Source organism: Xenopus laevis, chromosome 4S (assembly GCF_017654675.1).
Source record: "Xenopus laevis strain J_2021 chromosome 4S, Xenopus_laevis_v10.1, whole genome shotgun sequence".
Lineage (NCBI taxonomy): Eukaryota > Metazoa > Chordata > Amphibia > Anura > Pipidae > Xenopus > Xenopus laevis.
In genome coordinates, this window is record NC_054378.1 from 115,387,493 (window position 1) to 115,414,257 (window position 26,765).

The 26,765-nt window shown below is 42.0% G+C and overlaps 1 protein-coding gene and 2 non-coding genes across 5 annotated transcripts in view; 1 reads left to right on the forward strand and 2 right to left on the reverse strand.

Annotated features, from left to right (window-relative positions):
* nckipsd.S (NCK interacting protein with SH3 domain S homeolog) overlaps positions 1-3,825 on the reverse strand; it is a 66,724-nt gene extending 62,899 nt beyond the window's left edge. Inside the window, exon 1 of one of the 3 annotated variants that reach the window (XM_041591309.1) lies at positions 3,634-3,825. Coding sequence is in view for 1 of the 3 variants with exons in the window: in XM_018259589.2 (XP_018115078.1) it covers positions 3,032-3,202 (171 nt within the window). In the remaining 2 variants the exon portion in view is untranslated. 3 annotated transcript variants of the gene reach the window in all.
* Positions 3,667-3,740, reverse strand: trnan-guu. Its single transcript has one exon. It is a non-coding gene; the product is annotated as a tRNA-Asn (tRNA).
* Positions 3,826-3,963: 138 nt separating the features above from the next.
* Positions 3,964-4,036, forward strand: trnaf-gaa. The gene has a single exon. It is a non-coding gene; the product is annotated as a tRNA-Phe (tRNA).
* Positions 4,037-26,765: the final 22,729 nt, after the last annotated feature.

Sequence of the window (26,765 nt, forward strand, 5' to 3'; positions counted from 1 at the left end):
TGATGAGATGTTTCCTGTTGTTACGAATGTCATTTCTTGTAGGAAACAGGTGTTACAGGCAACTTCCTAATAACAAATGCAGACAGCACACTGTGAGTGTGAGTAGAACTGCAGCAAAGACAGGGGTAAGACCCCAATGTGCAGGGGGCTCGAACCAATGCATGTGAATGAATATTTATATATTTTTATAATATATAATAAAGGCTACAAATATCGTGTAAATTGTATCCTAATAAACGTCTCTTAGTGATGTCATCAGTTATAAACAGAGCTTAGTGATGTCATTGTTGTCACATGACTCTCTAAAACGTGTGCATTATAATAAATAAAGTATCCTTTCTTGGAAAATATGAGGATATTAAAAATAACCTCGGAGTTCCATGACCTTCGGCCTGGTGCTTTATATGGTCATCAAAACTCCTTATATTTTACAATTGGGGGTACTTTATGCACTATATATTTAACAATAAGGGGTCCATTACGATGTATAAATATATCCATGCTAAGGGGGTACCCTAAAATAAACGCTTGGCCTAAAACACAGCTCAATACAAAAATCCCTCTGTCTTTAATCTTCCAAAAAAAAAATTTCAGTTCAGTTGCTTTCAGATTTTTAAATTAAGACTTGAGGTTTTATTTTTTTACCCAAAATTGTGTTTGTCTGTCCAGATGCAGATTCTGAACTGAACAATTTGCTACATTTAGTTGATACAATTAGTTGATACATTTCTCAGCAGCATCTGTGGAATATTAGCAACTATTGTATCAATTCTAACAGCTGCCATAATGATTTTACTCGGCGATTCTAATCAGCAGGGACAAAGATACCAAATGAACCAACTAAATGTATCAATTCTAACAAAAAGAAAGTAATTGAAAAAGTCTTTATTTCTAATGAACTATGTGAGAACAAGTGAAAAATAGTGAACAACCCCTTTAAGCTCTGCAATTCTAACTGGTTCCGCAGCAGCAGACCTGGAGAGATGTGATAGAGTTGTGCTGGATCTGTCTGCCAATAGGATTTAAAGCTATAGTAATAGATAAGCAATAGAATTCATGATCATGTGATAGAGGCTGAATTGTCGGTCATGGAACATGACAACACTACTACTTTGTGGGAGAGGAAGGAAGGAAATACTGCTGCATGGGAACAGGGAATACCCCACCCAGCGCTAATGTTATATGGGTTTCAATGATCTTTCCACATCCTCTACTTTCACTAAAGATTCCATTGTGCTAATAATGTCCCTTAAGGGCCAAACAAAGCTTTAGAATGTAAATTACACTGTTTACACTGCAAATAATTTACTCTACAATATAAAATTTCATTCCTGAACCAGCAAGTGTATTTTTTTTAGTTGTAATATTGGTGTGTAGGTGCATCTCAGGTCATTTTGTCTGGTCATGTGCTTTCAGAAAGAGCCAGCACTTTAGTATGGAACTGCTTTCTGACAGGCTGTTGTTTTTCCTACTGAATGTAACTGAATGTGGGACCTGGATTTTGCTATTGAGTGTTGTTCTTAGATCTACCAGGCAGCTGTTATCTTGTGTTAGGGGGCTGCTATCTGGTAACCTTCCCATTGTTCTGCTGATGGGCAGCAGGGGGGGAAAGGGAAGGGGGATATCACTCCAACTTGCAGTACAGCAGTGAAGAGTGACTGAAGTTTATCAGAGCACTAGTCACATGACTGGGCAGCTGGGAAACTGACAATATGTCTAGCCCCATGTCAGATTTCAAAATTAAATATAAAAAAAATCTGTTTGCTCTGTTAGCTCTGTATCCCAAGATGTTCTGCAGCAGGTGAGAGTTGCCATAGAGCACTGGTACAGAGTGAGAGTGACAGCTCTGATGAAAAAAAAACCAAAAGCGGGATCAACTAAAGGTGGCCATACCTCCAACTGGTCTTCCCAATCGATATCTGGCCACAATATCAATCAGGAATGTTTCATTTTTCCACCGCCTGACCTGTCGGAGTCCATTGCTCCTCGTTGTAATCTGATCGTTCGTCCCTACGGCTGAATGTTCAGATTACCCCGATATAACCCTGCTGTTGGTGGCCATATCGGTGAAAGATCCACTCGTTGGTGATGCCGCCAGACAAGCGGATCTCTTTGTGTATGGCAAGGTTTACTGTTAGTAGAAAAAGGAGCCCAGATGATATAAAAAGTAGAAAATCTGTATTAGGACATAGTCAAAACTGACGCGTTTCGTGCCAAGTGTGGGCACTTACTTGCGTCAGGTTTGAATATGTCCTAATACAGATTTTATATCATCTGGGCTCCTTTTTCAACTAACAGCAAGTCTATCCCGCTTTTGTTTTGTTTTTTCTTGATTACATTTAATTACATGATCCTAGGACTGGGGGTGTGCTTGAGATTAGACTACTGTGAATGACTCTGGTAATGGAATAGGGAATTTACATTGGACCATGTTCCAGAAGTAGTAGCTGGTAGAGAGTGAGGGTGACAGATTTGATGGGCAAGATGTTCTGCATCAGCTGGGAGCTGACATAGAGAGCTGGTACAGAGTGAGAGTGACAGATCTGATGGGCAAGATGTTCTGCAGCAGCCGGGAGCTGTCAGAGAGCTGGTACAGAGTGAGTGACAGATCTGATGGGCAAGATGTTCTGCAGCAGCTGGGAGCTGAGATAGAGAGCTGGTACAGAGTGAGAGTGACAGATCTGATGGGCAAGATGTTCTGCAGCAGCCGGGAGCTGTCATAGAGAGCTGGTACAGAGTGAGAGTGACAATTTGATGGGCAAGATGTTCTGCAGCAGCTGGGGGCTGACAGAGAGCTGGTACAGAGTGAGAGTGACAGATCTGATGGGCAAGATGTTCTGCAGAAGCTGGGAGCTGACATATAGCACTGGTAGAGAGTGAGGGTGACAGATTTGATGGGCAAGATGTTCTGCAGCAGTTTACCAATGAGGTGCAGACACAGTGGGCAGGACACGAGGGGCTCTGGGATACAAGTTGTAGCGGTAGAAGGAGGCCGCCGCTAAGGCTATTGGGAGATGTAGTTGAGTCTCACCTGGATGCGCTCTAAGTACGAGGCCGGCACGTATCCCGTCTCTCCGCTGCTGCAGCGACTCGCCAGCCACCAGTGTTGGTTGGACTTCTCCAGGATCAGGAAACTCTCGCCGGCTCCGAACAGCAACGAATTGACCTCTGGGGAGCGGAAAGCGTATAAGGCTCGGTACATGGCGCCGGCTGGTTCCTTACAATTCACGACAACGCAACTGCCTCACTGGAGCGGACCAACCTCAACTAAAGCGCGTGCTCGTTGGAAGGCCGGTCACGTGAACTCCAGGCGCGCACTCGCACTCTGCCTGAGAAAACAGAACCCGCCCCCTCCCGCTGCGGTCACGTGAACTACAAGAGCGACCAGGAACCCCTTTTTTTCAACGAACTTTATTGTTCGCGGGACAGTGTTAAATGCTCAATATTGTTTGAGGGGAGTGGGACGATCAGTGGCGCAAACAGGCAGCGCCACCTAGTGCCCATTCCAATACCTTATTATAGCAATTCCACTTCTCTGAGGAGACGCAGGTTTGGGATTACAAGTACAAGTACAACATTTAATCGATCCCCCTACAAAATGAGGAAATACTATACAGACTCGATAAAACCTACCTACACCCTTCTGTCGTGTGTGAAAAAGCAACGCGTCCCTGGGTGGGCTTGAACCACCAACCTTTCGGTTAACAGCCGAACGCGCTAACCGATTGCGCCACAGAGACGGTGTCACAAACCCTCGGTTTCCGTGTAGATTCAAGTATCATTTACGAATTGAATATCACATGGGTTATCGGCTTCTCCAGAGTCCGTATCCCTCCGCTGGGCTGCGGCACTCACATGTATTGTCTCCCTGCCGGACTACCTACTTGGGGATAATCACATGACTCTGTTTCACCCTGTCACCATCGGTTTCGTCACAATGTATTGTCCCTTCAATACTCAGCTGCCGAAATAGCTCAGTTGGGAGAGCGTTAGACTGAAGATCTAAAGGTCCCTGGTTCGATCCCGGGTTTCGGCAAAGGGAAGGATTTGTTTTTATTATTTTTTTTAAATTATAATTTCATTGTTTCTAAGGTTGGTATTAGCACAGGGCACAAGGTGGAACCTACCCACGCTGGTGATTGCACAATTTTACACGCATTCCTTTAATTCAAGGGGATATTTGTTTGATGGCAATGTTATTTATAGGGAAAATCCATAAAAATATAGGAAGGCCGGAATTTTTTTTTCTGAGAAGGTGGCAACCCTTTATATGTTCCATATCTCCCAACATTTTGGAAACAAAAAGTGGGATAAAAAACTTGCTGCTGCTTTAAATTGTATTGATCACGCCCATTTTTGTGGCCACACCCCCTAATTACCATGCTTATTTTACAAAATGTGTCAGTTATAAAAGTTTGAACATATTTCTGTGTTTTTTTCAGTTATTACAGTTTTGCTAATGAAGGTGACTTGCCCTTTAAGCGGTGCTTTTTCCCTTGGACCTGTTATCTTATATTGTTACAATTACTTATTTGCTTATCTCAAAATTGTAACAAAGGTATCTTATCTGCAGCTGTGGCTGTTCTGGGCTCTCTGCCAAAAGCCAATTAAGTTAGAAACTTTGTCTCTTTTTCTGGCTGTTCAGTGCAGAGAAAAATGGGATTTTCCAGTACAAATGAGGGACTGCGGGCTGAGATGTCAAAAAAGGGTCTGTCCCTCTGAAAACGGTACAGTTGGGAGGTATGTTCCATTTTGAGAAACGGGTTCTGCATTCCCATGATTTTTCTGTGTTTGGGCGCTCGGCATATGAGTCTAGTTCTTTTGCCCACTATTTGTAAGTAGCAATGTGATCTGCTCTGACGGGGGTGGATTAGGGTTCCATGTAATGAAGCAGCGCCTCCTGGAGGCCAAACAGTGAAGTAAAATGGGCAATGCAATGGTAGATTGGGTGCTTAACCTAATCCACCCCCGTCAGAGCAGATCACATTGCTACTTACAAAGAGAGGGCAAAATAACTAGTGCCCATATACCAACTGCCCAAACACAGAAAAAACATGCAAATACAGATCCGATTTCTTAAAATGAAATATATATCCCCTTGAATTGAAGGAATGCATGTAAAATAGTGCAGTCACCAGCATGGGTATGTTCCACCTTCTGCCCTGTGCTAATAGGAAAAGTAAGGGTCAGGGCACACAGGCAGATTCGGGGAGATTAGTCGCCTGACAACAAATCCCCTCTTCTTCGGGGCGGGATGTTGTTCGGATCGATTCATTTTCCGAAGTCCTGGCAACTTCAGAAAACAAACTGCTCTAAGTGCCATCCCACCGGAGATTTACATTTTAGCTGGAGGGAAGGCAAGGGAGGCAGTTCGGGGAGATTAGTTGCCCCATAGAAGAGGAGATTTGTAGCCGGGCAACTAGTCTCCCCGAAATCTGCCTGTGTGCCCTGACCAAAACAACCAAAAAATGTAAGTGTTTGTAAATGGGTTGTTCACCTTCAAACAACTAGTTGGTTTCAGATAGATCACTAGAAATAACAACTTTTTCCAATTACTTTCTATTTTCTATGTGTCACCGTTTTTCTAATATTGAAGTGTAAAGTGTCATTTTTCACCTACTAAAGCAGCTCTGGGAGGGGAGTCGCCGACCCTGTAAACTCTACTAAATGGATACATTTAGTTGATGAATTTCTTATCTTTGTCCCTGCTGAGCAGAATCCCTGTGTTTTATTAAAGGCAGCTGTTAGATTTGATACAATAGTTGCTGATACTCCAGTGCTGAGAATTTTATCAACTAAAGTTGATATTAGTTATTGACAGCACCAGTCAATGTTTTTTTTTTCCTTAAAATGCCTTTATTAGGACATGGGCTCTGACCCCAAACAATTGGCAACTTTTCAGACCACACAGTCTTTTCTCAAGCCACTCAGACAGCACCTGTGCTCTGTTATTTATACATTGTATCACTTATTTTTAAGGCTTATCCTTTAAGGTGGTTGTTCACCTTCCAAACATTTTTTTCATTTTTCAGATTGTTCCCCATAAATAAAGACTTTTTTCAATTACTTTCCATTATTTATTTTTTACTGTTTTTCCAAAGTTGAATGTCCCTGTCTCTGGCGTTTCAGTCTGGCAGCTCAGTAATTCAGGGGCAGACTCTGAACTATTACAATTTTGCAATACTTAAAGAGAAACTGTCATGGGGAGAAAAAAAAATTAAAAAATTAATCATTTAATAGTGCTGCTCCAGCAGAATTCTGCACTGAAATCCATTTCTGAAAAGAGCAAACAGATTTTTTTATGTTCAATTTTGAAATCTGACATTGGGCTAGATATATTGTCAATTTCCCAGCTGCCCCAAGTCATGTGACTTGTGCTCTGATAAACTTCAATCACTCTTTACTGCTGTACTGCAAGTTAGAGTGATATCACCCCCTTCCTTTTCCCCCCAGCAGCCAAACAAAAGAACAATGGGAAGGTAACCAGATAGCAGCTCCCTAACACAAGATAACAGCTGCCTGGTAGATCTAAGAACAACACTCAATAGTAAAATCCCATGTCTCACTGAGACACATTCAGTTACATTGAGAAGGAAAAACAGCAGCCTACCAGAAAGCATTTCTCTCCTAAAGTGCAGGCACAAGTCACATGACCAGGGGCAGCTGGGAAATTGACAAAATATCTGGCCCCATGTCAGATTTGCTCTTTTGAGAAATGGATTTCAGTGCAGAATTCTGCTGGAGTAGCACTATTAACTGATGCGTTTTGAAAAAAACATGTTTTCTGATGACATGATCCCTTTAACGTGGCCATAGACACACAGATTGTTCCTAATCGGAAGAACATCAGAGCAGCCTTTTTCTTTCTCCTGACAACTTCCTTGACTACTTGGTGGTCAGACTAGTCGGAAAATGACCAGCAGCAACAAAATTAATTCATATTAACAGCACATAGTAACATAGTAAGTAAGGTTGAAAAAAGACACACGTCCATCAAGTTCAACCTTTTTTTTATTTATTTTTTTATATCTGCCTAACTGCCAGTTGTATCCTTTAATATCTTGGAATGAAAAAAATAAAAAATACTGAATTTACATTGCAAAAGTTCTTAGAATAGCACTCTCATCAATTTACATTCACGTATTCTAAGGTTTACTTATCCTTTAAAGGAATGACAATATAATATGTTGTTTCCCTACACTGGCACAACTGGTGTGTTGGCTTCAAAAACACAACTATAGTTTATATAAACAAGCTGCTGTGTAGCCATGGGGGCAGCCATTCAAGCGCAGGATACACAGTAGATAACAGATAAGTACTACTATAGTTTATATAAACAAGCTGCTGTGTAGCCATGGGGCAGCCATTCAAGCACAGGATACACAGTAGAAAACAGATAAGTACTACTATAGTTTATATAAACAAGGTGCTGTGTAGCCATGGGGCAGCCATTCAAGCACAGGATACACAGTAGATAACAGATAAGTACTACTATAGTTTATATAAACAAGCTGCTGTGTAGCCATGGGTGCAGCCATTCAAGCACAGGATACACAGTAGATAATAGATAAGTACTACTATAGTTTATATAAACAAGCTGCTGTGTAGCCATGGGGGCAGACATTCAAGCACTGGATACACAGTAGATAACAGATAAGCTCTGTAGAATTCCATTGTATACTACAGAGTTTATCTGCTATCTGCTGAGTATCCTGTGCCCTTTCTCCTTTTTCCTACTTGAATGGCTGCCCCCATGGCTACACAGCAGCTTCTTTATATAAACTATAGTAGAGTTTTTTGCTGCTACTTTTCCTTTAATAGTAATAATGAAAAAAACCACGAGTGCACCTTTATTTTGCCCAGTGAGAATAGCAGCTTGTGGGCATTTCTGCCATGGCTTATATAATAAAGGAGCACTCTTTTATGTGCAGAGGGTGCAGAGAAGCTCCAGTTAGTTTATAAGGGACCATCAGCAAAACTTTGCGCTTGGTCTTATTGATGCCCAGGGGCGCATGGGGGGTTGTCTGGTTTTCCTGTATTGGCTAGGGATGACATTATTATCACTGTGTATCACTGTGATCCAGGCCAGGAGTCACATTATAAAGGTTCCAGGGACTGAAGCAAATAGATCTGTGTTTCTTTTGTCCAGAATAAGATCAGAACTGAGTTGGCATTTGGTAGTACCACCAGTAGTGCCCACTAGATGGTAATATTTCTATAGAAATGATGATACAGACATTATGATAATGAACAATAACACACTTACTGTATTATATGGCACAGTTGAAGTTAAATTTCTAGCACAGGCCGGTCTTGAGTTTGTTTCCCTGCGGCTTTAAGTGAATCCCCGTGTCTCCCCTTCCCACCCTCCTCCCTCTGCAGACACCAAGAATCTAATCTGTAAAACATTGGGGAGTTCTTCATTTCCCAGTTATAGAGCCAGAGGCAATGGCTTTCTATCTAATGTCAGTTTTCATATATCTAAGCTGCAGGGAAAACCAACGACAAACTGCATGTCATATGGTCTAAGAGGTGTGAATATATATATATATATATATATATATATATATATATATATATATATATATATATATATATATATATATAGATATATATATATATATATCGATGCAGGGATCAGCACACTCTAGTAAAGGTGAATTAAAGTGTTTTTATTTGTAACACAGCATTATATATATATAATAAAGTAGTGCACACTCAATATAGTAGAACACATGCCAGGGTGCACAAAAAGTCACATACAGAAAAAATTGGGCACAACGCAGGATTTTCAGGGTCGGCCTGGGCCAGACCCGATATTGATGCTGCCCCCCAACCTCCGTCTTGGCCCCTAGTCAAGCAGAAAAAAATGTACATATGGAGGGGCTGGAGGGAGGCTGTGGCTGATGCCGGGGGGTCTAAGGTGTTTTTTGCCCAGGTCCCCCCTTCTGGCAACTGTGATCTGATTGGCTGCAACTGATCACTGCACTGTAGCTCCCACCAAATCAGCACCAATAAATGCAGCATACTCAGTTACGGTTATGGAGATTTCCAATACCATTATGGAGTCACTTTTGTCGAAAGTCTATGCTACTCTATTACAGGTCCCTGCTTTGCTGCCCCCCCACCCACTATCATCAACTCAGTTGAGTGACTATACAGAGAAAATACAGATGAATAATCTATGGCCATGTATCAAATCCTCCATACGATTCAGAAATCTCAGAAGCTTTAATTTAGTGGAATCCTCAGCAAACTGAATCCAAACATTTCCAGATGCAGCTGAAGGCAAGACATTTTGTTCTTAGATTTAGTCTTAGGTAGAAGTATTTGGCCAAATCTAAAATTACACATTTTATGTATCCCTTGTCCTGAATTGGAGGGAACCATCCCGTGATATACTGTATATGTATGGGGCAGCAGCTGGACTGGTCCACTGGGGTACCAGGAAATATCCAAGTGGGCCCTAATCCCTAAGACACACAGAAGTTGTGCTCAAATGAGCCATTCCCAGTGTCCATGTTTCATCCCATTGTGGTCACGTTCCTACAGGGAGGCAGCAGATAAATTAGGAAGCATTGCTAAGCTTGGGGCCCTTTATCCACATGCATCATGTGCTTTATGGGTAATCCTCCCAGGATATTAGATTTCCTTACATTATCTCCTGCAACCTCCCAGGAATACACTTGCTCCATGGGCAAAGCTGATGGACATGCATTTAGCTGGATTCCTATACCTATTTACATCCCAAAGCCCTCTCTCTTGTTCCGAGAGTGTATCATTAGGAATGTTGTTCTTGGCTCATGAATGGATTCTGTTAATCACATACAATGGGTTAAACAGCTCGTGCTGCAGTTTTGATCTTTAAGATCATATTCTAATTCCAGTCCCATGAGTTTATTAGCAGCTGTCCTGGCCTCAAAGTAAACATGTGGCCCCTTTCCACAGGAGCCATCTTTCACTAACCCTGGCACACTGGACAAAAGGCAAAACATAATATCTCCTTGCCCTTGAACGGTGGAATTTTCCTGGCGAGACACAAAGTGTGAATTGTTTCTGTCTTCAAGCGGACGGCATAGGTTCTTCTTATCAGTGCCATCGTCTCCTGAGAACCTTTATGTGTCCTTCTCCAAGCTCCGTGGCTCAGGCACATAAAAGGAATGAAGAAGAAGGGAAGGGAAAAGGAAGGGAAGAGGGTTAACCAGTTGGGAGCAAGGAAAGTTCTACCCCACAACATCACCAAGACCTTGTCATATGGGGAAAAGCTTTCCTGTACAGACAGAGCAGATGGGGTGGCTCAGCAGATCATGATGTAGGAAGGCTTGGGGTCCATTCCTTGAGATTGTGGCCAATTTAATAACTAATTCTAAATTTCAGGTTGTAATCTCTTTACTCAACACAAATACAATTAGGAGCAGTCATTATGATTAACGATAAATGTGCAATATGAGATACCTGAGAACTTCTAGGCTTTTTAGATGCAGGGCTCTCAGGTATCGGACAACAATGACTGCAGATATTTGAGACCTTTTAGACCTTTTAGGTGCCCTGGATCCCAAAGGTCTAAAAGGTGTCAAATATCTGTATTCAGTGAACTCTTTTCTTCTACTCCTGGTTTACTCATCCCACAAAAAAAACTCAGTAATAGATTCCTGACCACTATTTGTCCTCTATCAGTCCTTGCATCTGATACTGAAGCTTTACATAAAAACTCCCCTCTCATAACACAGACATATAATTTGTTCCAACATACCCAGAATGTACTATTGATTCCTTATTTCTTGTGTCAAAGCAGTATTTTCCTTCATCCTCCTATTGACACAGTTCTGCCCACACGTCTGCATCTTCTTTCCACCATTCTTAATCCAGCACTAACCCACCTTTTCAGTTCTCCTCTTTCACTTTCCTTGCCACTTTATTCCTTTTGTTGCCATATGCCATATGCCATAAATGCATAGCAAGCCCATTAGTTTCAAGGGAACCAATCCACCATTGAAACTATCAACCTAGTTAACCTCTATCACAGGGATCCCCAACCTTTTGAACCTGTGAGCAACATTCAGAAGACAAATGAGTTGGGGAGCATGGAAAATGTTCTTGGGGTGCCAAATAAGTGCTGTGATAGGACATTTGGTAGCTCCTATGTGGATTGTCAACCTACATTGAGGCTCTGTTTGGCAGTAGACCTGGTTTTTATGCAACCGAAACTTGCCTCTAAGACAGAAATTCGAAAATAAGCACCTGCTTTGAGGCCAGTGAGAGCAACATCCAAGGGGTTGGAGAGCAACATGTTGCTCACAAACTGATTGGGGATCACTGCTCTATCAGTTACGTCTAAGCGCAATGATTGGGGGGCGCTGGGCAGCTACCACTTCTGCCTACCCCTAGACCGAACCCACCTGGAAATCTGTTCGCAGTAAGCGCCGCACGCTGAAGCGAACGTGAATGTCTTTAATGCGCATGTGCGCCGGACCGCCATTACTGCGCATGCGCGTCGGACCGCCTTTACTGCGCATGCGCGCCGGGAATGTGTTTACTGCACATGCGTGCCGGGAACGGGAGAAAGGAAGGGGCGAGCAGGCGGGCTGGGCTGCCTAGGGCACCCGGCCTGTTTGGCCCGCCTCTGCTATTGATTCTTAGATACTCAACATTCTCAACAATGCTTTCCCATTGCTCCCTCCTCCACTGGGAATATATAGTGAATAAAGTACCCCCTTTTGTAAAATATAGGGATATTATAAGTTAGCGAGGAGTTTCATGACCATATAAAAACACGAGGCCGAAGGCCGAGTGTTTTTATACAGGTCATGGAACTCCGAGGTAACTTCTAATATCCTCATATTTTACAACTGGGGGTACTTTATTTATTATAATACACAAATTTCAATGAGTCATGTGACAGAAATGACATCAGAACTCACCGTTTATAACTGATGACATCAGAACTCACCGTTTATAAGGATATAATTTACAGGATATTCATGGCTTTTGTGTATTATACTAGCTATATATACACTCTCTACTCCTTGCTTATATAATTTGCTCACTTCTGCCACTGGGCCATAATATTCTCCTTCGACTCAGCATCCTAAAAAAAATAAACATTGCAGCCATTAAACAGCAATAGAGTCCCAGAAGGTACCTGCTGAACTTGGGGGGTTGGGTAATTACTATGTATTCTGATGGGCTAAGGAGGAGGCAGACCATGGCCCAGCCCTTAAATGTAGTGTTTCTCATTAGGAATGGGCAGAATAAGATTAGTAGCCAAGACACCTTTCAATTTCAAGTGCAATCACCTTGTTTTGCCCACAATGGAGCCTTTTTTTGCCCATGATTCAAAATGAACACAATGCTGCGATTCTATGTGAATTGGTGACGATTTTCTGTCCTGTTGGTGTTATTTCCAGTGTTCAGTGTGAAAGGGGCAAATGTTCCTGCAAGTACCTTTAATGAATGTGACTGTAAATGACTCCTTTTGTCTTTGGGAAGCCATATTGAGTACTGTTCAGTAACCCCCAATGAGCCCTCAGTACCTCCAAGTCTTCTACTACTTCAGAGTCTCTTTGTTGACTCACTCCTTGAACCCCCACCATATCCACACCCAACTGGGCCCCTCAGCAAAATCTCTTAAGGGCATTTCAAACTTAAAGAAGACCTGTTTCACTCGTGGACACAAGTTGGGCCACCTGCAGCCACAGGGTCTGTTTCCCCTATAATTGTACCTCTGCATCCCTCATTAAAGTGTGTTATCTCAGGCTTTATATGCACTCTATGTTGGGCCTGGGGATCAGCTTCCCTTAATAAGGAAATAGTCTGCTGCTCTTTAACAGGAGATTTACCCATAATAAGAACCCCAGCACCACATGCCAATCCTTGACAAAGAGATACACCGGCATTGCAGAGGGTAATGATAATGCTGTAGTTTATGGCTCAGAGTTCCAGGCTCAACCTTTAGAACAGAACTTTCTTTTTTAAAAACGACGCCATATGCCAGTTTGTTCCCAATGTAAATACCGTACCCATCATCATGACAGGATACGAACAAGGAGCTAAACTGTCTCTGGAATCCTGGCCATGCTTCGTCTCCTTTGTTTAACACTGATGGACGTCTCTGACAGGCTGCTTCATTATTCATAGGGGAACCTGCGCCAAAAGAGCAGCAAGTTACCAGCAGGGCAGGTGTATAGCAAGTGCCACCTTAGTGCTCACCTCTATAGACAAGGCACCATAATAACTACTGTTTATATCTTACAAGTATTTATCATGCAGAATTGGTGGTCAAATAATTTCCATTGATAATCCCTGCTCCCCAGTATCACTAAGGTTTGGTTACCATGTCGATCCGCAACCTGCCGACCACCATTAAACAGGAATTGCATTTGCTGCGAACCGGAAGTGAAGTCATCAGAATTTGGTGGAGACAGAAAAAGGTTTTGTAAAATTTTAAAAGGAGTAAAATAAAGACAATATATCCTAAGATAATAAATTTAGATGAGACCCGCAAACCCTCTGCAGCACCATATATGTTAGGTCACATGAGCCAATTAATGAACGAAGTTCTGTCTTTTGCTTCCACACTTCTTCCTGTTATAGTAAGAGCTGCAGTATTTCTGGTCAGGAGATCTCTGAGGCAGCACACAGACCATCACGAAATGGTGGTTCAAGACAAGAGATGTAAAAGGGCAATATTTACTTAAAAATATATTCCAGTTTAGTAAGATTCATTAATATCCCACTTAGTATGATGTAAACTATCTGTTGCTTAAAGAGGATCTATCGCAAAATGATAATTTATAATATCATCATACTGAAATAAGAAACTTTCAATTAAAAATTCTGTACCATTTCTGAAAAAAGTTTATCTTCACTATCCCTCTCTCAGCATCTGTTTCTCTTCATTCTCTCTTCATGCAGCAGTTGGATGTCAAATATTCATTGACAGTTAGATCCAATATATCTTATAGGGGGACTCCTTTTGCCTAGAAGATGTATTAGAGCTCATTCTATTAAAATCGCCAGACATCATGTCTCTCTATATGCAGGATTTGTGCAAAAGACAGTTATTTTGTTAGATTGTGTTTGTAGTGAGCTCTAATGCGTCTGCTAGGAAAGGAACCCCCCCATAAGATAAATTGTATCTAACTGTCAATGAATATCTGACACCCAACTCCCGCAACTCCTGCATGAAGAGAAACAGATGCTGAGAGAGGGATAGTGAAGATAAACTTGATTATTTCAGAAACGATGCAGAATATTTAATTGAATGTATTTAGAAAGTTTCTTATTACAGTATGATGAAGCTTATATTGAATTTTAATTTTCACAATAGGATTCATTTTCAGGGTATAGTCTTCCTTTAAAAGGGGAACCGTCACTACTGCAAAAAAATAGTAAGAAATCTACCTTGCTATCCAGCATGAGTCAGCAATGTGCTCCGCTGACCCACAGCATGATTGGTGTGTTTGTAATGGTAAAAAACATGTTTGGTTGAGAAAGCGCACATATAAACCATTTCTATCTCCAAATATACATGAACAAATAACGATTTGTAAAAAAAAGATGCATTAGGCAAACATTACATGCATGAATCTGTGACAGTTTGCCTTTAAGGAACCTTCCATCTAAGAGAAACAGATCTGCTTACAAGTAATTAGCCTGGAGGAAGGGTTTGTCTGTCTCAGACTTCCAGGAATAATAGCCATGAGTGACTCTAGTAACTTCAGCTCCGCGTGGCCCTACCGCCCGCCTGCACTACCACAGCGTGCGAGCGCCGAAGCACTGGGGAGCACAGGCGGCTGGGCGGCATGCCGCCCCCAAAAATGTGCCGCCCTAGGCCCTGGCCTATGTGGCCTCGCCGCAAATTCAGGCCTGAGTAACTTGCAGGGGGAGTACAGGACAGGTTGCTTATACTTCTGTTACTGAGAGTTCATTACATACTGGGTGCACTCAGGACTGTATTTTCAAGCTACAGCTTGATCCCGTGAAGAAAGGGTAAGTTTGTCCTTTAAAGACAAGAGCTCAGAACATTCAACATCAGTTAGAGGGGTGGTTCACCTTTAAGTTAACTTTTAGTATGTTACAGAATGGCCAATCCTAAGCAACCTTTTAATTGGTCTACATTTTTTAATAGTTTTTTTAATTATATGCCGTCTTCTAACTATTTTCAACTTTCAAATGAGGGTCACTTACCCCATCTAAAAACCAAATGCTCTGTAAGGCTACAAATGGTTTACTACTTTTTATTATTCATTTTTTCTATTCAGGCCCTTTCCTATTCCAGTCTTTAGGGTAATGTGAACCAGGGCCACCATTAGAAATAATAGGGCCCCGTACAACAAAATTTTCATCCATCCCAGCTTCCAAGCCCCACCCCAGATCCCACCCACACCACAGTTAAAAGACAACACAGATATCAGCGCTAAAAATGGTAAACGCCTTCCACACAAGTTATAAAAGGCCATTAAGGGTCAGGGCACCCCTATAAGTTAAAAAGAATTGTGGTGCCAGGGCCCCCCATAAAAGTTTTTTTTAAAATTGGTGGTCAAGGCCCCCCTACAAGTTACAAAAAATAATTGGTGACCAGGGCCCCTCTATCAGTTAAAAAAAAAAAACATTGGCTCCAGGGCCCCTATAAAAGTTTTTTTTTAAAAAAACACTGGCTCCAGGGCCCTCCTTATAAGTTAAAAAAAAACATTGAGACCCCAGAGAATATTTAAAAAAAAACATTAGCGACCGGACCCTCCTTACAAGTTAAAGAAACATTGGGGACCCAGAGAATATTTAAAAAAAAAACATTAGCGACATGACCCTCCTTACAAGTTAAAAAAAAACATTGGGGACCCAGAGAATATTTAAAAAACATTGGCGCTAGGATCCTCCTTACAAGTTAAAAAAAAATAATAAAAATAATATTTTTTAAAAAAAAACAAAAAACATTGGTGGCAGGGGCCTATATTGGTTGCCAAGGGTTTGAAAAAATTATAAAAAAACATATTGGTGTTCAGTAGAACTGAACTCGTGGCTTCAGGGCTTCAACTTTGTCTCCTTTCGTGGTTTTGGGTCTGTTCGCGGCTTCAGGACTTCAGCAGAGGAGGCATGGCTTCGGTGCTGTCAAGGGGGGCCCGGGTATTTTGAAAATTGCAGCACAGCTGGCCCCCCTTGAGGCCCGGATTCGGTACAGGAGTACCCCCTGATGGCGGCCCTGATGTGGACCCTAGCAACCAAATTCCTAAAATTGCAAACTCAAGAGCTGCTGAATAAAAAGCTAAATGACTCAAAACCACAAATATTAAAAAATGAAAACCAATTGCAAATTGTCTCAGAATATCACTCTTTACATCATACTAAAAGTTAACTGAAAGGTGAACAACCCCAATAATATCTTACCTATTATCGGAGCTTGAGGAGTAGTCAATTCATCTCCTGCCAGGAGTTTTAACTGTACACATTGTTCAATAATTATAGCAAAAGAAATATTTATAGTCGGCTATAATTATATAATCTCCCATGTAAATACTGAGATTGTCACACCAGTTAGGTGCAGATGGATTAGCATGTTAATTAGCACATACTTCAAGCATTATACTTCATGCCTGGTACAGGCAGAGTTGACAAGGCCAATATCATATTGATTGATGTAGGGTGACAGTCAAGCACAGAAATAAGTACTCTGCTTGCGCTGTGGCCAGAGGCTATTATCTCTACTGCTACTATAGGCACCATCTCTCCCTACTATACCTGCTATCCCACAGTCACACTCCCTTCCCAGAGACTATTATCCACTGTTACTATAGGCTCCATCTCTCCCTACTATAGCTGCTATCCCACAGTCACACTCCCTTCCCAGAGACTATTATCCCACTGTTACTATAGGCACCATCTCTGCCTAGTATACCTGCTAATTCACAGCCACAGTCCCTACCCAGAGACTATTATCCCACTGTTACTATAGGCACCATCTTTCCCTACTATACCTGCTATCCCACAGTCACACTCCCTTCCCAGAGACTATTATCCACTGTTACTATAGGCTCCATCTCTCCCTACTATAGCTGCTATACCACAGTCACACTCCCTTCCCAGAGACTATTATCCCACTGTTACTATATGCACCATCTCTCCCTACTATACCTGCTATCCCACAGTCATACTCCCTTCCCAGAGACTATTATCCACTGTTACTATAGACACCATCTCTCCCTACTATACCTGCTATCCCACAGTCACACTCCCTTCCCAGAGACTATTATCCCACTGTTACTATAGGCACCATCAGGGCCGCCATTAGAAATCACGGGGCCCCGTACAACAAAATTTTTGGGGCCCCCTGGGCCCCGCCCACACTGACGACCAAGCTCCGCCCCATATCCCGCCCACATCGCAGTTAAAAGACCACACAGACATCAGCGCTAAAAAAGTAACCCCCCCCCCCACACAAGTTGTAAAAAGCTATTGATGGTCAGGGCCCCCTTATAAAAAAAATTGGGGCCCCAAAAAAAAAAAAATTAAAATTTTTTTTTTTTTAAAAACATTGGTGGCAGGGGCCCCCTGTTAAAAAAAACTTGGGGCCCCAACAAAAAAAAAATGTAAAAAAAACTAAAAAATAAACAAACATTGGTGGCAGGGGCCCCCTTCTAAGTTAAAAACAAATTGGGGCCCCAAAAAAAAATTTGAAAAAAAATTAATTTTTTTGAAAAAAAAAAAAAAACATTGGCGGCAGGGGCCCCCTTATAAGTTAAAAACAAATTGGGGCCCCAAAAAAAAAATTTGGAGAAAAAAAATTTTTTTGAAAAAAAAATTTTTTTGAAAAAAAAAAAAAACTGGTGGCAGGGGCCCCCTTACAAGTTAAAAAAATTTGGGCCACCAAAAGAAAATTAATTTTTTTTTAAAAAAAAAACCCAAAAAAAAACAATGGTGGCAAGGGGCCCCTTACGAGTTAAAAAAAAAATTGGGGCCCCAAAAACAAAAGTTTTAAAAAAAGATTGGTGGCAGGGGCCTATAGAATATTAAAATAATACATTGGTGGCCAGGGGATTAAAAAAAAAAAAAACACAAACTGGTGTTCAGTAGAATTGAACTCATGGCTTCAGTACTTCAACTTCGCCTCCTTTCGTGACTTCGGGTCTTTTCACCGCTTCAGGACTTCGGCTTCGGCTGTTTTCGTGACTTCGGGTCTTTGCGCTGCTTCAGGACTTCGGCTTCGGCTGTTTTCGTGACTTCGGGTCTTTTCGGCGCTTCGTGACTTCGGGACTTCGGCTTTTTCCGTGACTTCGGGTCTTTTCGTCGCATCGGCTTCGGCTTTTCGGCACTTCCGCATTCGGCACTGAAGAGGCAAGACGTACGGCTCGGGCGCTCGTAAGGGGGGCCCGGATCTTCAAAAAAATGCAGCGCTGCCGGGCCCCCCTTCATGCCCGGGCCCGGTACGCTTGTCCCCCCTGTCCCCCCCCTGATGGCGGCCCTGGGCACCATCTCTGCCTACTATACCTGCTATTTCACAGCCACAGTCCCTACCCAGAGACTATTATCCCACTGTTACTATAGGCACCATCTCTCCCTACTATACCTGCTATCCCACAGTCACACTCCCTTCCCAGAGACTATTATCCACTGTTACTATAGGCTCCATCTCTCCCTACTATAGCTGCTATCCCACAGTCACACTCCCTTCCCAGAGACTATTATCCACTGTTACTATAGGCACCATCTCTCCCTACTATACCTGCTATCCCACAGTCACACTCCCTTCCCAGAGACTATTATCCCACTGTTACTATAGGCACCATCTCTCCCTACTATACCTGCTATCCCACAGTCACACTCCCTTCCCAGAGACTATTATCCACTGTTACTATAGGCTCCATCTCTCCCTACTATACCTGCTACCCCACAGTCACACTTCCTTCCCAGAGACTATTATCCACTGTTACTATAGGCACCATCTCTCCCTACTATACCTGCTACCCCACAGTCACACTCCCTTCCCAGAGACTATTATCCACTGTTACTATAGGCTCCATCTCTCCCTACTATACCTGCTACCCCACAGTCACACTTCCTTCCCAGAGACTATTATCCACTGTTACTATAGGCACCATCTCTCCCTACTATACCTGCTATACCACAGTCACACTCCCTTCCCAGAGACTATTATCCACTGTTACTATAGGCACCATCTCTCCCTACTATACCTGCTACCCCACAGTCACACTTCCTTCCCAGAGACCATTATGCCACTGCTACTATAGGCACCATCTCTCCCTGTCACTGCCATCTGGTCAAAGCCCAGGGATGGGGTGGGTGCAGCAGTGCCTTCTGGGGAAAAAAAAGAATTCCTCTGTGCATTCTCAGGGGTAACACTCCTGCCACAGGTCAATGCTACCTGTGGTACCAGGCTCGAGTGTATCTTCCAGGGCAGTCCCTGAGCAAAATAGTGGATACTGTGGGAATGTGTGAGTTTCAGGACATGGTCTAATCCAGGCTTCATACTACTAAATTAGAATGACCCTCAAACTCATGGAGCCCCAGTAATTAACACTGTCCTTTTAGCCCCCTGGATGACAGTCCATGCTAATTAAGTAACATAGGACTTTGAATTAAACAAATCCTCACCCATATAGGACTTATGACCAGTGGAACAATTAGAAGTTACTTGGTCACTCTGCAAATCATTATATTTGAGATGATAAATCCATTTTATCTAGCAATGTATAACAATGTGAGTAATTCAGTTGTGGAACACTGTAGACCCAGCTTGCTTTTGGTGTTTCTCCACAGAGAATCCTTGCTGTGTTATGTTAACAGAAAGGAAAATAATTCTCAGTTAGTGTCAGGCAATAAACACTTGTGGTTCTTGGAAAAGCCAGTACTTTGCCTGAGAACTGCAGAGATCAGAGGGTTGAAATGAAGGTGATCGGATCAAAACACAAACACTGCTCTGCACTTGACTGTGTACTTTACTCTCTGCCCAGGGAAAAGGTATGTCTCAGCAAAATCAGAACTTGATTCAACTGGAAAAGCAGACAAACAACAGAGGGTGGAATGGGGACCTCCTCAGAATGGCCTGGGGTCATTTCCAGACCAGTCAGTGGCACTCACCACAGTCTGCCCTCCATTACAGGCATTTCCTACTATGATCATGGGCTGGGTTACTTACAGACAGGTTATTGACATTTACTGAAGACTGCCCTACTCATCCCAGATAGATGGTCCTTCTACCGACATGTCCCTAGGTCACTCACAGGCATATCATCGTTACTTCAAGACAGAAATAGGGAACAGCAGAAACCCCTGCCTTGTAAAATAGTGGGGTGCATTTTTTCCCCCAAACCCAATAAAAATCAATGACAGTTCCACACACCTTCATAAAACTGCTACACACATAGCCTTGGAAAAGAATCTCCTGTTGTACCTCATGCTTTTGAACTTTCCTGGATATGCCTCCTTTAATAATTATTTTTGACCATCTTCAGCCAAGTTTTGATTGACTGAAGGTGGTCAGCACATCAGCAAATGAACTGAACAGTTCATCATTGTCTCTCCTCGCATCTGATCTGTGTCTGCCAGAGGGGTAATTGTGCTATGAGATGATAGGGTGGAACCCATGCATTGGCCAAAGCATCTTAATCTTCTACTGGTGGCAATGGCTGCAGGCTGCCCCACTCATTCCAAACATGTCCTTCATGTCCATTGGCTGGGTTCACTCACTGCAGGCTGCAATACCCTATCCACAAAATGTAAAAAGAAGCACTCAAGAAAATGACAATTTTTCAAATGCTGAATATTCATTTTTCAGCATAATTCCCAAAAGTTTATAATGAATACCGTTTTTTCTTCTCATCCATTATACATTTCGTCCATTTCCCATTTAATTATCAGTATTCATATTTGAACAGGCTTGAAAAATAATCACATTTCCCCAGTAATTGGAACCTGCAGAGCTGCATTTAAAGTATAAACAGAAATAACGCAGGCTTTATTCACTGTAACTATTGCTCAGTCTCATGAGGCCCAGCCCTTTCTGATGTGTTCAGCTGCTGAAGCTTTGATGACTGGTGATTGATCTAGTAGGCATTTGGTAGACCTATCATAGTTAATGTACTAGCTGAGATATGTGGTGGTGAGTTCCCAGTGAACCCTGTGCATCTTAGCTAGTACACTAATAATGATGGGGGACATCTTTAAAATAATAAAATGATGTAATGATGGGTGTAATGATGATGGGTGATGACTACCATGAGTTGAGAAACTTGCCCACAGGAGCCCACAGGGGTGGCGGAAAAAAAACATTCCTGGTAATTGTAGGAACCGAAATCCCAATTTTTAAATCTTGGAATATATGATTTGGTTAACAGCTCTGCAGAAGCCAAGGAGAAGCAATGGAATTCCAAAGAAGGACACCAGTGTTGGGCACATGTAGGATCATTCTAGTGCAGGGGTACAAAACCAATTTTTACCTATTGACCAAATTATCTAGTATAGGTAACTCTAAACAAAAAAAAATGAATGAAAATCTTCATAGTCATATTGACCAAATTCAAATTTAAAAAAGGGTTGGGGAGCAACACAAACATGAAAAAAGTTCCTGGGTTGCCAAATAAAGGATATGATTGGCTATTTGGTAGCCCCTATTTGGACTGGCAGCCTACAGGAGGCTCTTTTTGGCCAGAAATCTGTTTTTTATGAATCCAAAACTTGCCTCCAAGGCTGGACTTCAAAAATAAGCACCTGCTTTGAGACCACTGGAAGCAACATCCAAGGGGCTGGAGAGCAATATGTTGGTTAGGATCGCTGTTCTAGGGAACACACCCTGCTAGATGCTGAATAATAATTCTGGCTTATTACAAGATTAGAAACAATAGAATGCTCCTACATTAGTAAAATATGTCATTATTTCCTGCAGTCTAATAAATCAATATAATAGTCCTTTTAAATTAGAACACAATGGGCTTTATGTCCCTAGATTCATTTATCCAAGTAATTTTTTTTTTGTTATTGTGCACGTCATTGTGAGGTGTCCCCGCTGCTGTGCTGCAATGGAAATTACTATAAAGTTGTATGTGTTCCAAAATCGAGGAAATTAGGCAAAAATAATGACATGTGCATGTAGTTGCTCACGTCTTGCAATATGATATTTTTCCTTCCATTTACTGATGAATTCTAATTCACTCTTTCATAAACAAAGCCTTTAGTGGTTGGCTACTGGCTGCCTTCCAGAGCTGGAAAGTTGGATTTCTACTGCCCAGTCTTAACTTCTCTGGCAAGAAACAGGTGAAGGTCTGTGCAGTGGGAAATGTGAATGTGCCCTTTACATAGAAGAAGCAAGTTGCACCTCTCATTGGGCTTTTCATTATCAGGCGTACCTCTTTGCATTGCTGCTCCTGATAGAAAGAAGGGGCAAAGTGAATTGAGGGCAAACATGGAGATCTGCCCCAGTTTTTACCATGTAAGATTTTGCCCCCCTTTGTAAATAAGCCCTAATGTATTTTTATCTCCCACTGGGGTACCAGGGCTATATTATGTATCTATTTTGTGAGGACCTGTGCCAAGGGTGGCAACTTTAGGGAATGGACCACTGGTGTTGATATAGATAATATTTTCCCCTGATAAATCCCCTGTTCACTGCTGGATACTTGCATAATAATCCCGTAACAGAGCTGAAGGGCAGGGAGGTCACCACTCCGTTACCCAATTTGGGCATGCCCATAGACTGTATAGTGAGTGTGACATTTGGGCAGGTGAGGGGGACATACATAGGGCAAGACAGGCATTAATTTGTATTGCAAACTCCTTTGGGGCAAGATGTAAAGTGAAAAGATACAGGCAGGAGAAACCACTTATTTTCCATAATGACTGTGCAAATTCTGGTAAACTCCAGATGGGAGCCAAGCCGCTCCTACTAGTGTTTGTACAAGTGAGTGTATAAGGCTGTTTATACACCACTCTCACCCTTGCTTTTGTATGCAAATATATATGCTCCATGCCCAATATTTTACACAATGATTCACAGATAACATCTGAGCAGAAACTGTATCCAGCCCAGAAAGGCAACCCACTTACCGATAAGTGGGATTTTATCAGACGTTTTTCTTTTATCACAATGATTCTGATGCAAACCAGCCTATGTTTCCATTTCATATCTCTGTATCAGCTCAAATTTACTCCCTAGAGAATCAGAATGCAAGACGGGAGGGTGGTACCAGGGAGCCAAGTCCTATAATCTAAATCAAACATCACACCTTCTTTCCACTGGTGATAAGTATCCATATTGTTATAAACCTTATTGGTGCGGTGCATTAGCTGCTATGTCCTCCCATTCCTGGCAACAGGGACAAGGGCAGATTCAGTACATTTCTGTGCAGAAATGGATATTCTTTGCTTCATGGAAGAATCCTGTTGCCACGTCAAAAGTTGTGTTAGAACAGTTGGCTTTTAAAACTAGGGATGCATCGAATCCACTATTTTGGATTCGGCCAAACCCCGAATCCTTCGCGAAAGATTTGGCCGAATACCAAATCGAATCTGAATTTGCATATGCAAATTAGGGGTGGAAAGGGGAAAACATTCTTTACTTCCTTGTTTTGTGAAAAAAAGTCATGTGATTTCCCTCCCCGCCCCTAATTTGCATATGCCGAATCCGAATCCTGATGAAAAAGGCCAAATCCTGGCCGAATCACAGAGGCTTAAACGGGTGATTCGCCTTTAAAAGGATCCTGTCATCGGAAAACATGTTTTTTTCAAAACACATCAGTTAATAGTGCTACTCCAGCAGAATTCTGCACTGAAATCCATTTCTCAAAAGAGCAAACAGATTTTTTTATATTCAATTTTGAAATCTGACATGGGGCTAGACATTTTGTCAATTTCCCAGCTGCCCCTGGTCATGTGACTTGTGCCTGCACTTTAGGAGAGAAATGCTTTCTGGCAGGCTGCTGTTTTTCCTTCTCAATGTAACTGAATGTGTCTCAGTGGGACATGGGTTTTTACTATTGAGTGTTGTTCTTAGATCTACCAGGCAGCTGTTATCTTGTGTTAGGGAGCTGTTATCTGGTTACCTTCCCATTGTTCTTTTGTTTGGCTGCTGGGGGGGGAAAGGGAGGGGGGTGATATCACTCTAACTTGCAGTACAGCAGTAAAGAGTGATCGAAGTTTACAGAGCACAAGTCACATGACTTGGGGCAGCTGGGAAATTGACAATATGTCTAGCCCCATGTCAGATTTCAAAATTGAATATAAAAAAATCTGTTTGCTCTTTTGAGAAATGGATTTCAGTGCGGAATTCTGCTGGAGCAGCACTATTATCTGATTCATTTTGAAAAAAATGTTTTTTTCCCATGACAGTATCCCTTTAAGTAACTTTTAGTATGTTATAGTGTGGCCAATTCTAAAAAAAACTTTCAATTGGTCTTTATTATTATTTTTTTAATTATTTGCCTTATTCTTCTGACTCTTTCCAGCGAGTTAGATTTGAACAGCTGGTTCTAACAACATGTACCAATGAAACATGTAGCAGCCAGCGGCTCTCTCCCAGCCACAGCTCTGTTTCCCCTGCTTGTAGGTTCTATGGCAGGAGTGCCCATACTTTACTTATGTAGGGTCTGCTTTTAGTGATGTTGTCCCTTTATGATCTACATCCATAAAAGCATTGTTAGTATTCTGTTCCATTAAAAATATTACTTCAATATTCTATTGATGTATGAGATAATTTATGTTGCTATATTTAACAAACAACTATTTCTTATGTAACCTTAACATAATAAATATCTGAATGAAAAGCATAAAATTGGAGGGTGATTTAGACAAGCTGTTTGTTGACAGTGTCTTGAGATCTACTGATCAATGGGTAAAGGTCTACTGGTAGATCCCGATTTACCTTATGGACACCCCTGTTCTATGGTAAACAGATAACCAGCAGTGCAGATTTACCTTTGCTTCCATTATGCAAAATTGTGTATTTGGACTAACTCTCCCTTTAAATAAACTTGAAAAATGATGTATATAGTGTGTCTTTTTTAACTACTTCCCTGTCTCCCTTCAGCTTGAAATATAAAATTATATTTGGTTGCCTGCGTCACTGACCCTGGCAATGATTTATTATTATATGACAACTCTCAGAGCACGCTAGAACTCAATCTACCTGACGGTGAGCAAAGTCTCGTGTAGTCCTAGTGCTACTGGCACAAGAGGGCAGCTTTGAGCTAGGGTTTAGCAACCCAGTCATTCAGTCGCACTAGATTAGAAAAAGAGCATTTTGCTGTGGGTTGGACAGAAAGTGCTTGTTTCATATGCCCCCCATGTTGTGCCACAATACCAGATCCCAGCCTACAAGAGCTTTCATTTTAGTTTGGATTTTACAGCTGTAAGGAAAGAAATACTGTATATATGCGGAGGTGTAAACTCCATGTCACGCTGGTTTAAAGTTCTAATCCCTATGCCTTTTATACAAAAAAATAGGAAAATGTGGCTGAAATTAGAACATTAAAACATTATGTGCACTAAACATTTCTATAGATAGATGCAGCGCGTGGGGCAGAAATTCTGTGACTTGTAATGTCAAAGCATAAACGTGAGAAACTGGTATCCAGTATGAGTGGATACCAGTGTGACTTTGAAGATTTTCACTCATCCAGGTCATGGTATATCTAGTATAATGTTCAAAATAATAAATATTTGAATCCACAAACCATGTGTAATGTTATTAGTTGCTCAATCCAACAGTGATCTCTGGTTTCGCCACTTCCAGAAGAACTTATCATATGGGAATAAAGGTTCACTGGAGAGCGGCCTTTTCAAGTGATTTATTTAAGTTGCAGTGCACTCTAGATCTAGTAAACAATTCTAAAACATTCTATTCTAAAACAACTGCACTTGCTGAGTAATCAATGAATACGTCTCACTACTCATCCGAGCAGCTTCTTCAGTTCAACTGACTGGTGTGGGAAGTTCACGGCATATAAACTCTTCCACTAATCCAATCACAATGGCACATTGTAACTCTTCAGAGAGGTGACATCTGAAACTCACAGAGGTGTTGATTCTGTGGGGTTAATGTGATAGAATTACCAAAGTATTATGCACCTCCTGGAAACAGCTGTTACTTGTGAGAGTTGCATAAATGGATGTGTGAAGTGTTCTGAAACCGCCGGGGTACAGATGTTAGAACAGCATTGTATGTAGCAGACACGTGGTGTCGAAGGCCTCCGCCTCTGTTCAAGGACGGTTTCTCCACCTTGACATTAATCGCCTCTTTCACACCTCGTTCAAACCAGTGGTCTTCTTTATCCAAGATTTGGACATTGTTATCTTCAAAGGAGTGTCCCTTGTTTTTTGGCCCCCCTCCGGCCCGCCCCCCTACTAAGTGAGTGAGCCATTCGGCGCGCATGAGAAATATCTGGAGAAGATTTCTGGCCCAGTTCAGTCCGACACTGGTCCCAAGAGGGTCTTGGCTAGTCTTGGGCCTGTATTACAGAGGGGGAGCATGTCCCTTGGCAGTTCAGTATTTAGCCAGGGTATGTCAGGGTTTCCTTATGTTTAAAAGGGGACCCACCACATGCTCTGTCCCTTTTGGTCCCACTGGATGAAGTAAGTGGTGTGCTGAAGGGCATGAGGTGAAGGTAGGCCTCAGTAGGAGAGGTTAGTGCTAGGAAAGAATTGTAATGATTTGCTCTAGAAGTGAGAGACAGGATAAGGCTACTTAGTAGACAGTGAAAGGCTCCAACAAGGAGTCCAGTAAAGATTAGTACCCTGCAGTCATCTGCCAGTATAGGGAC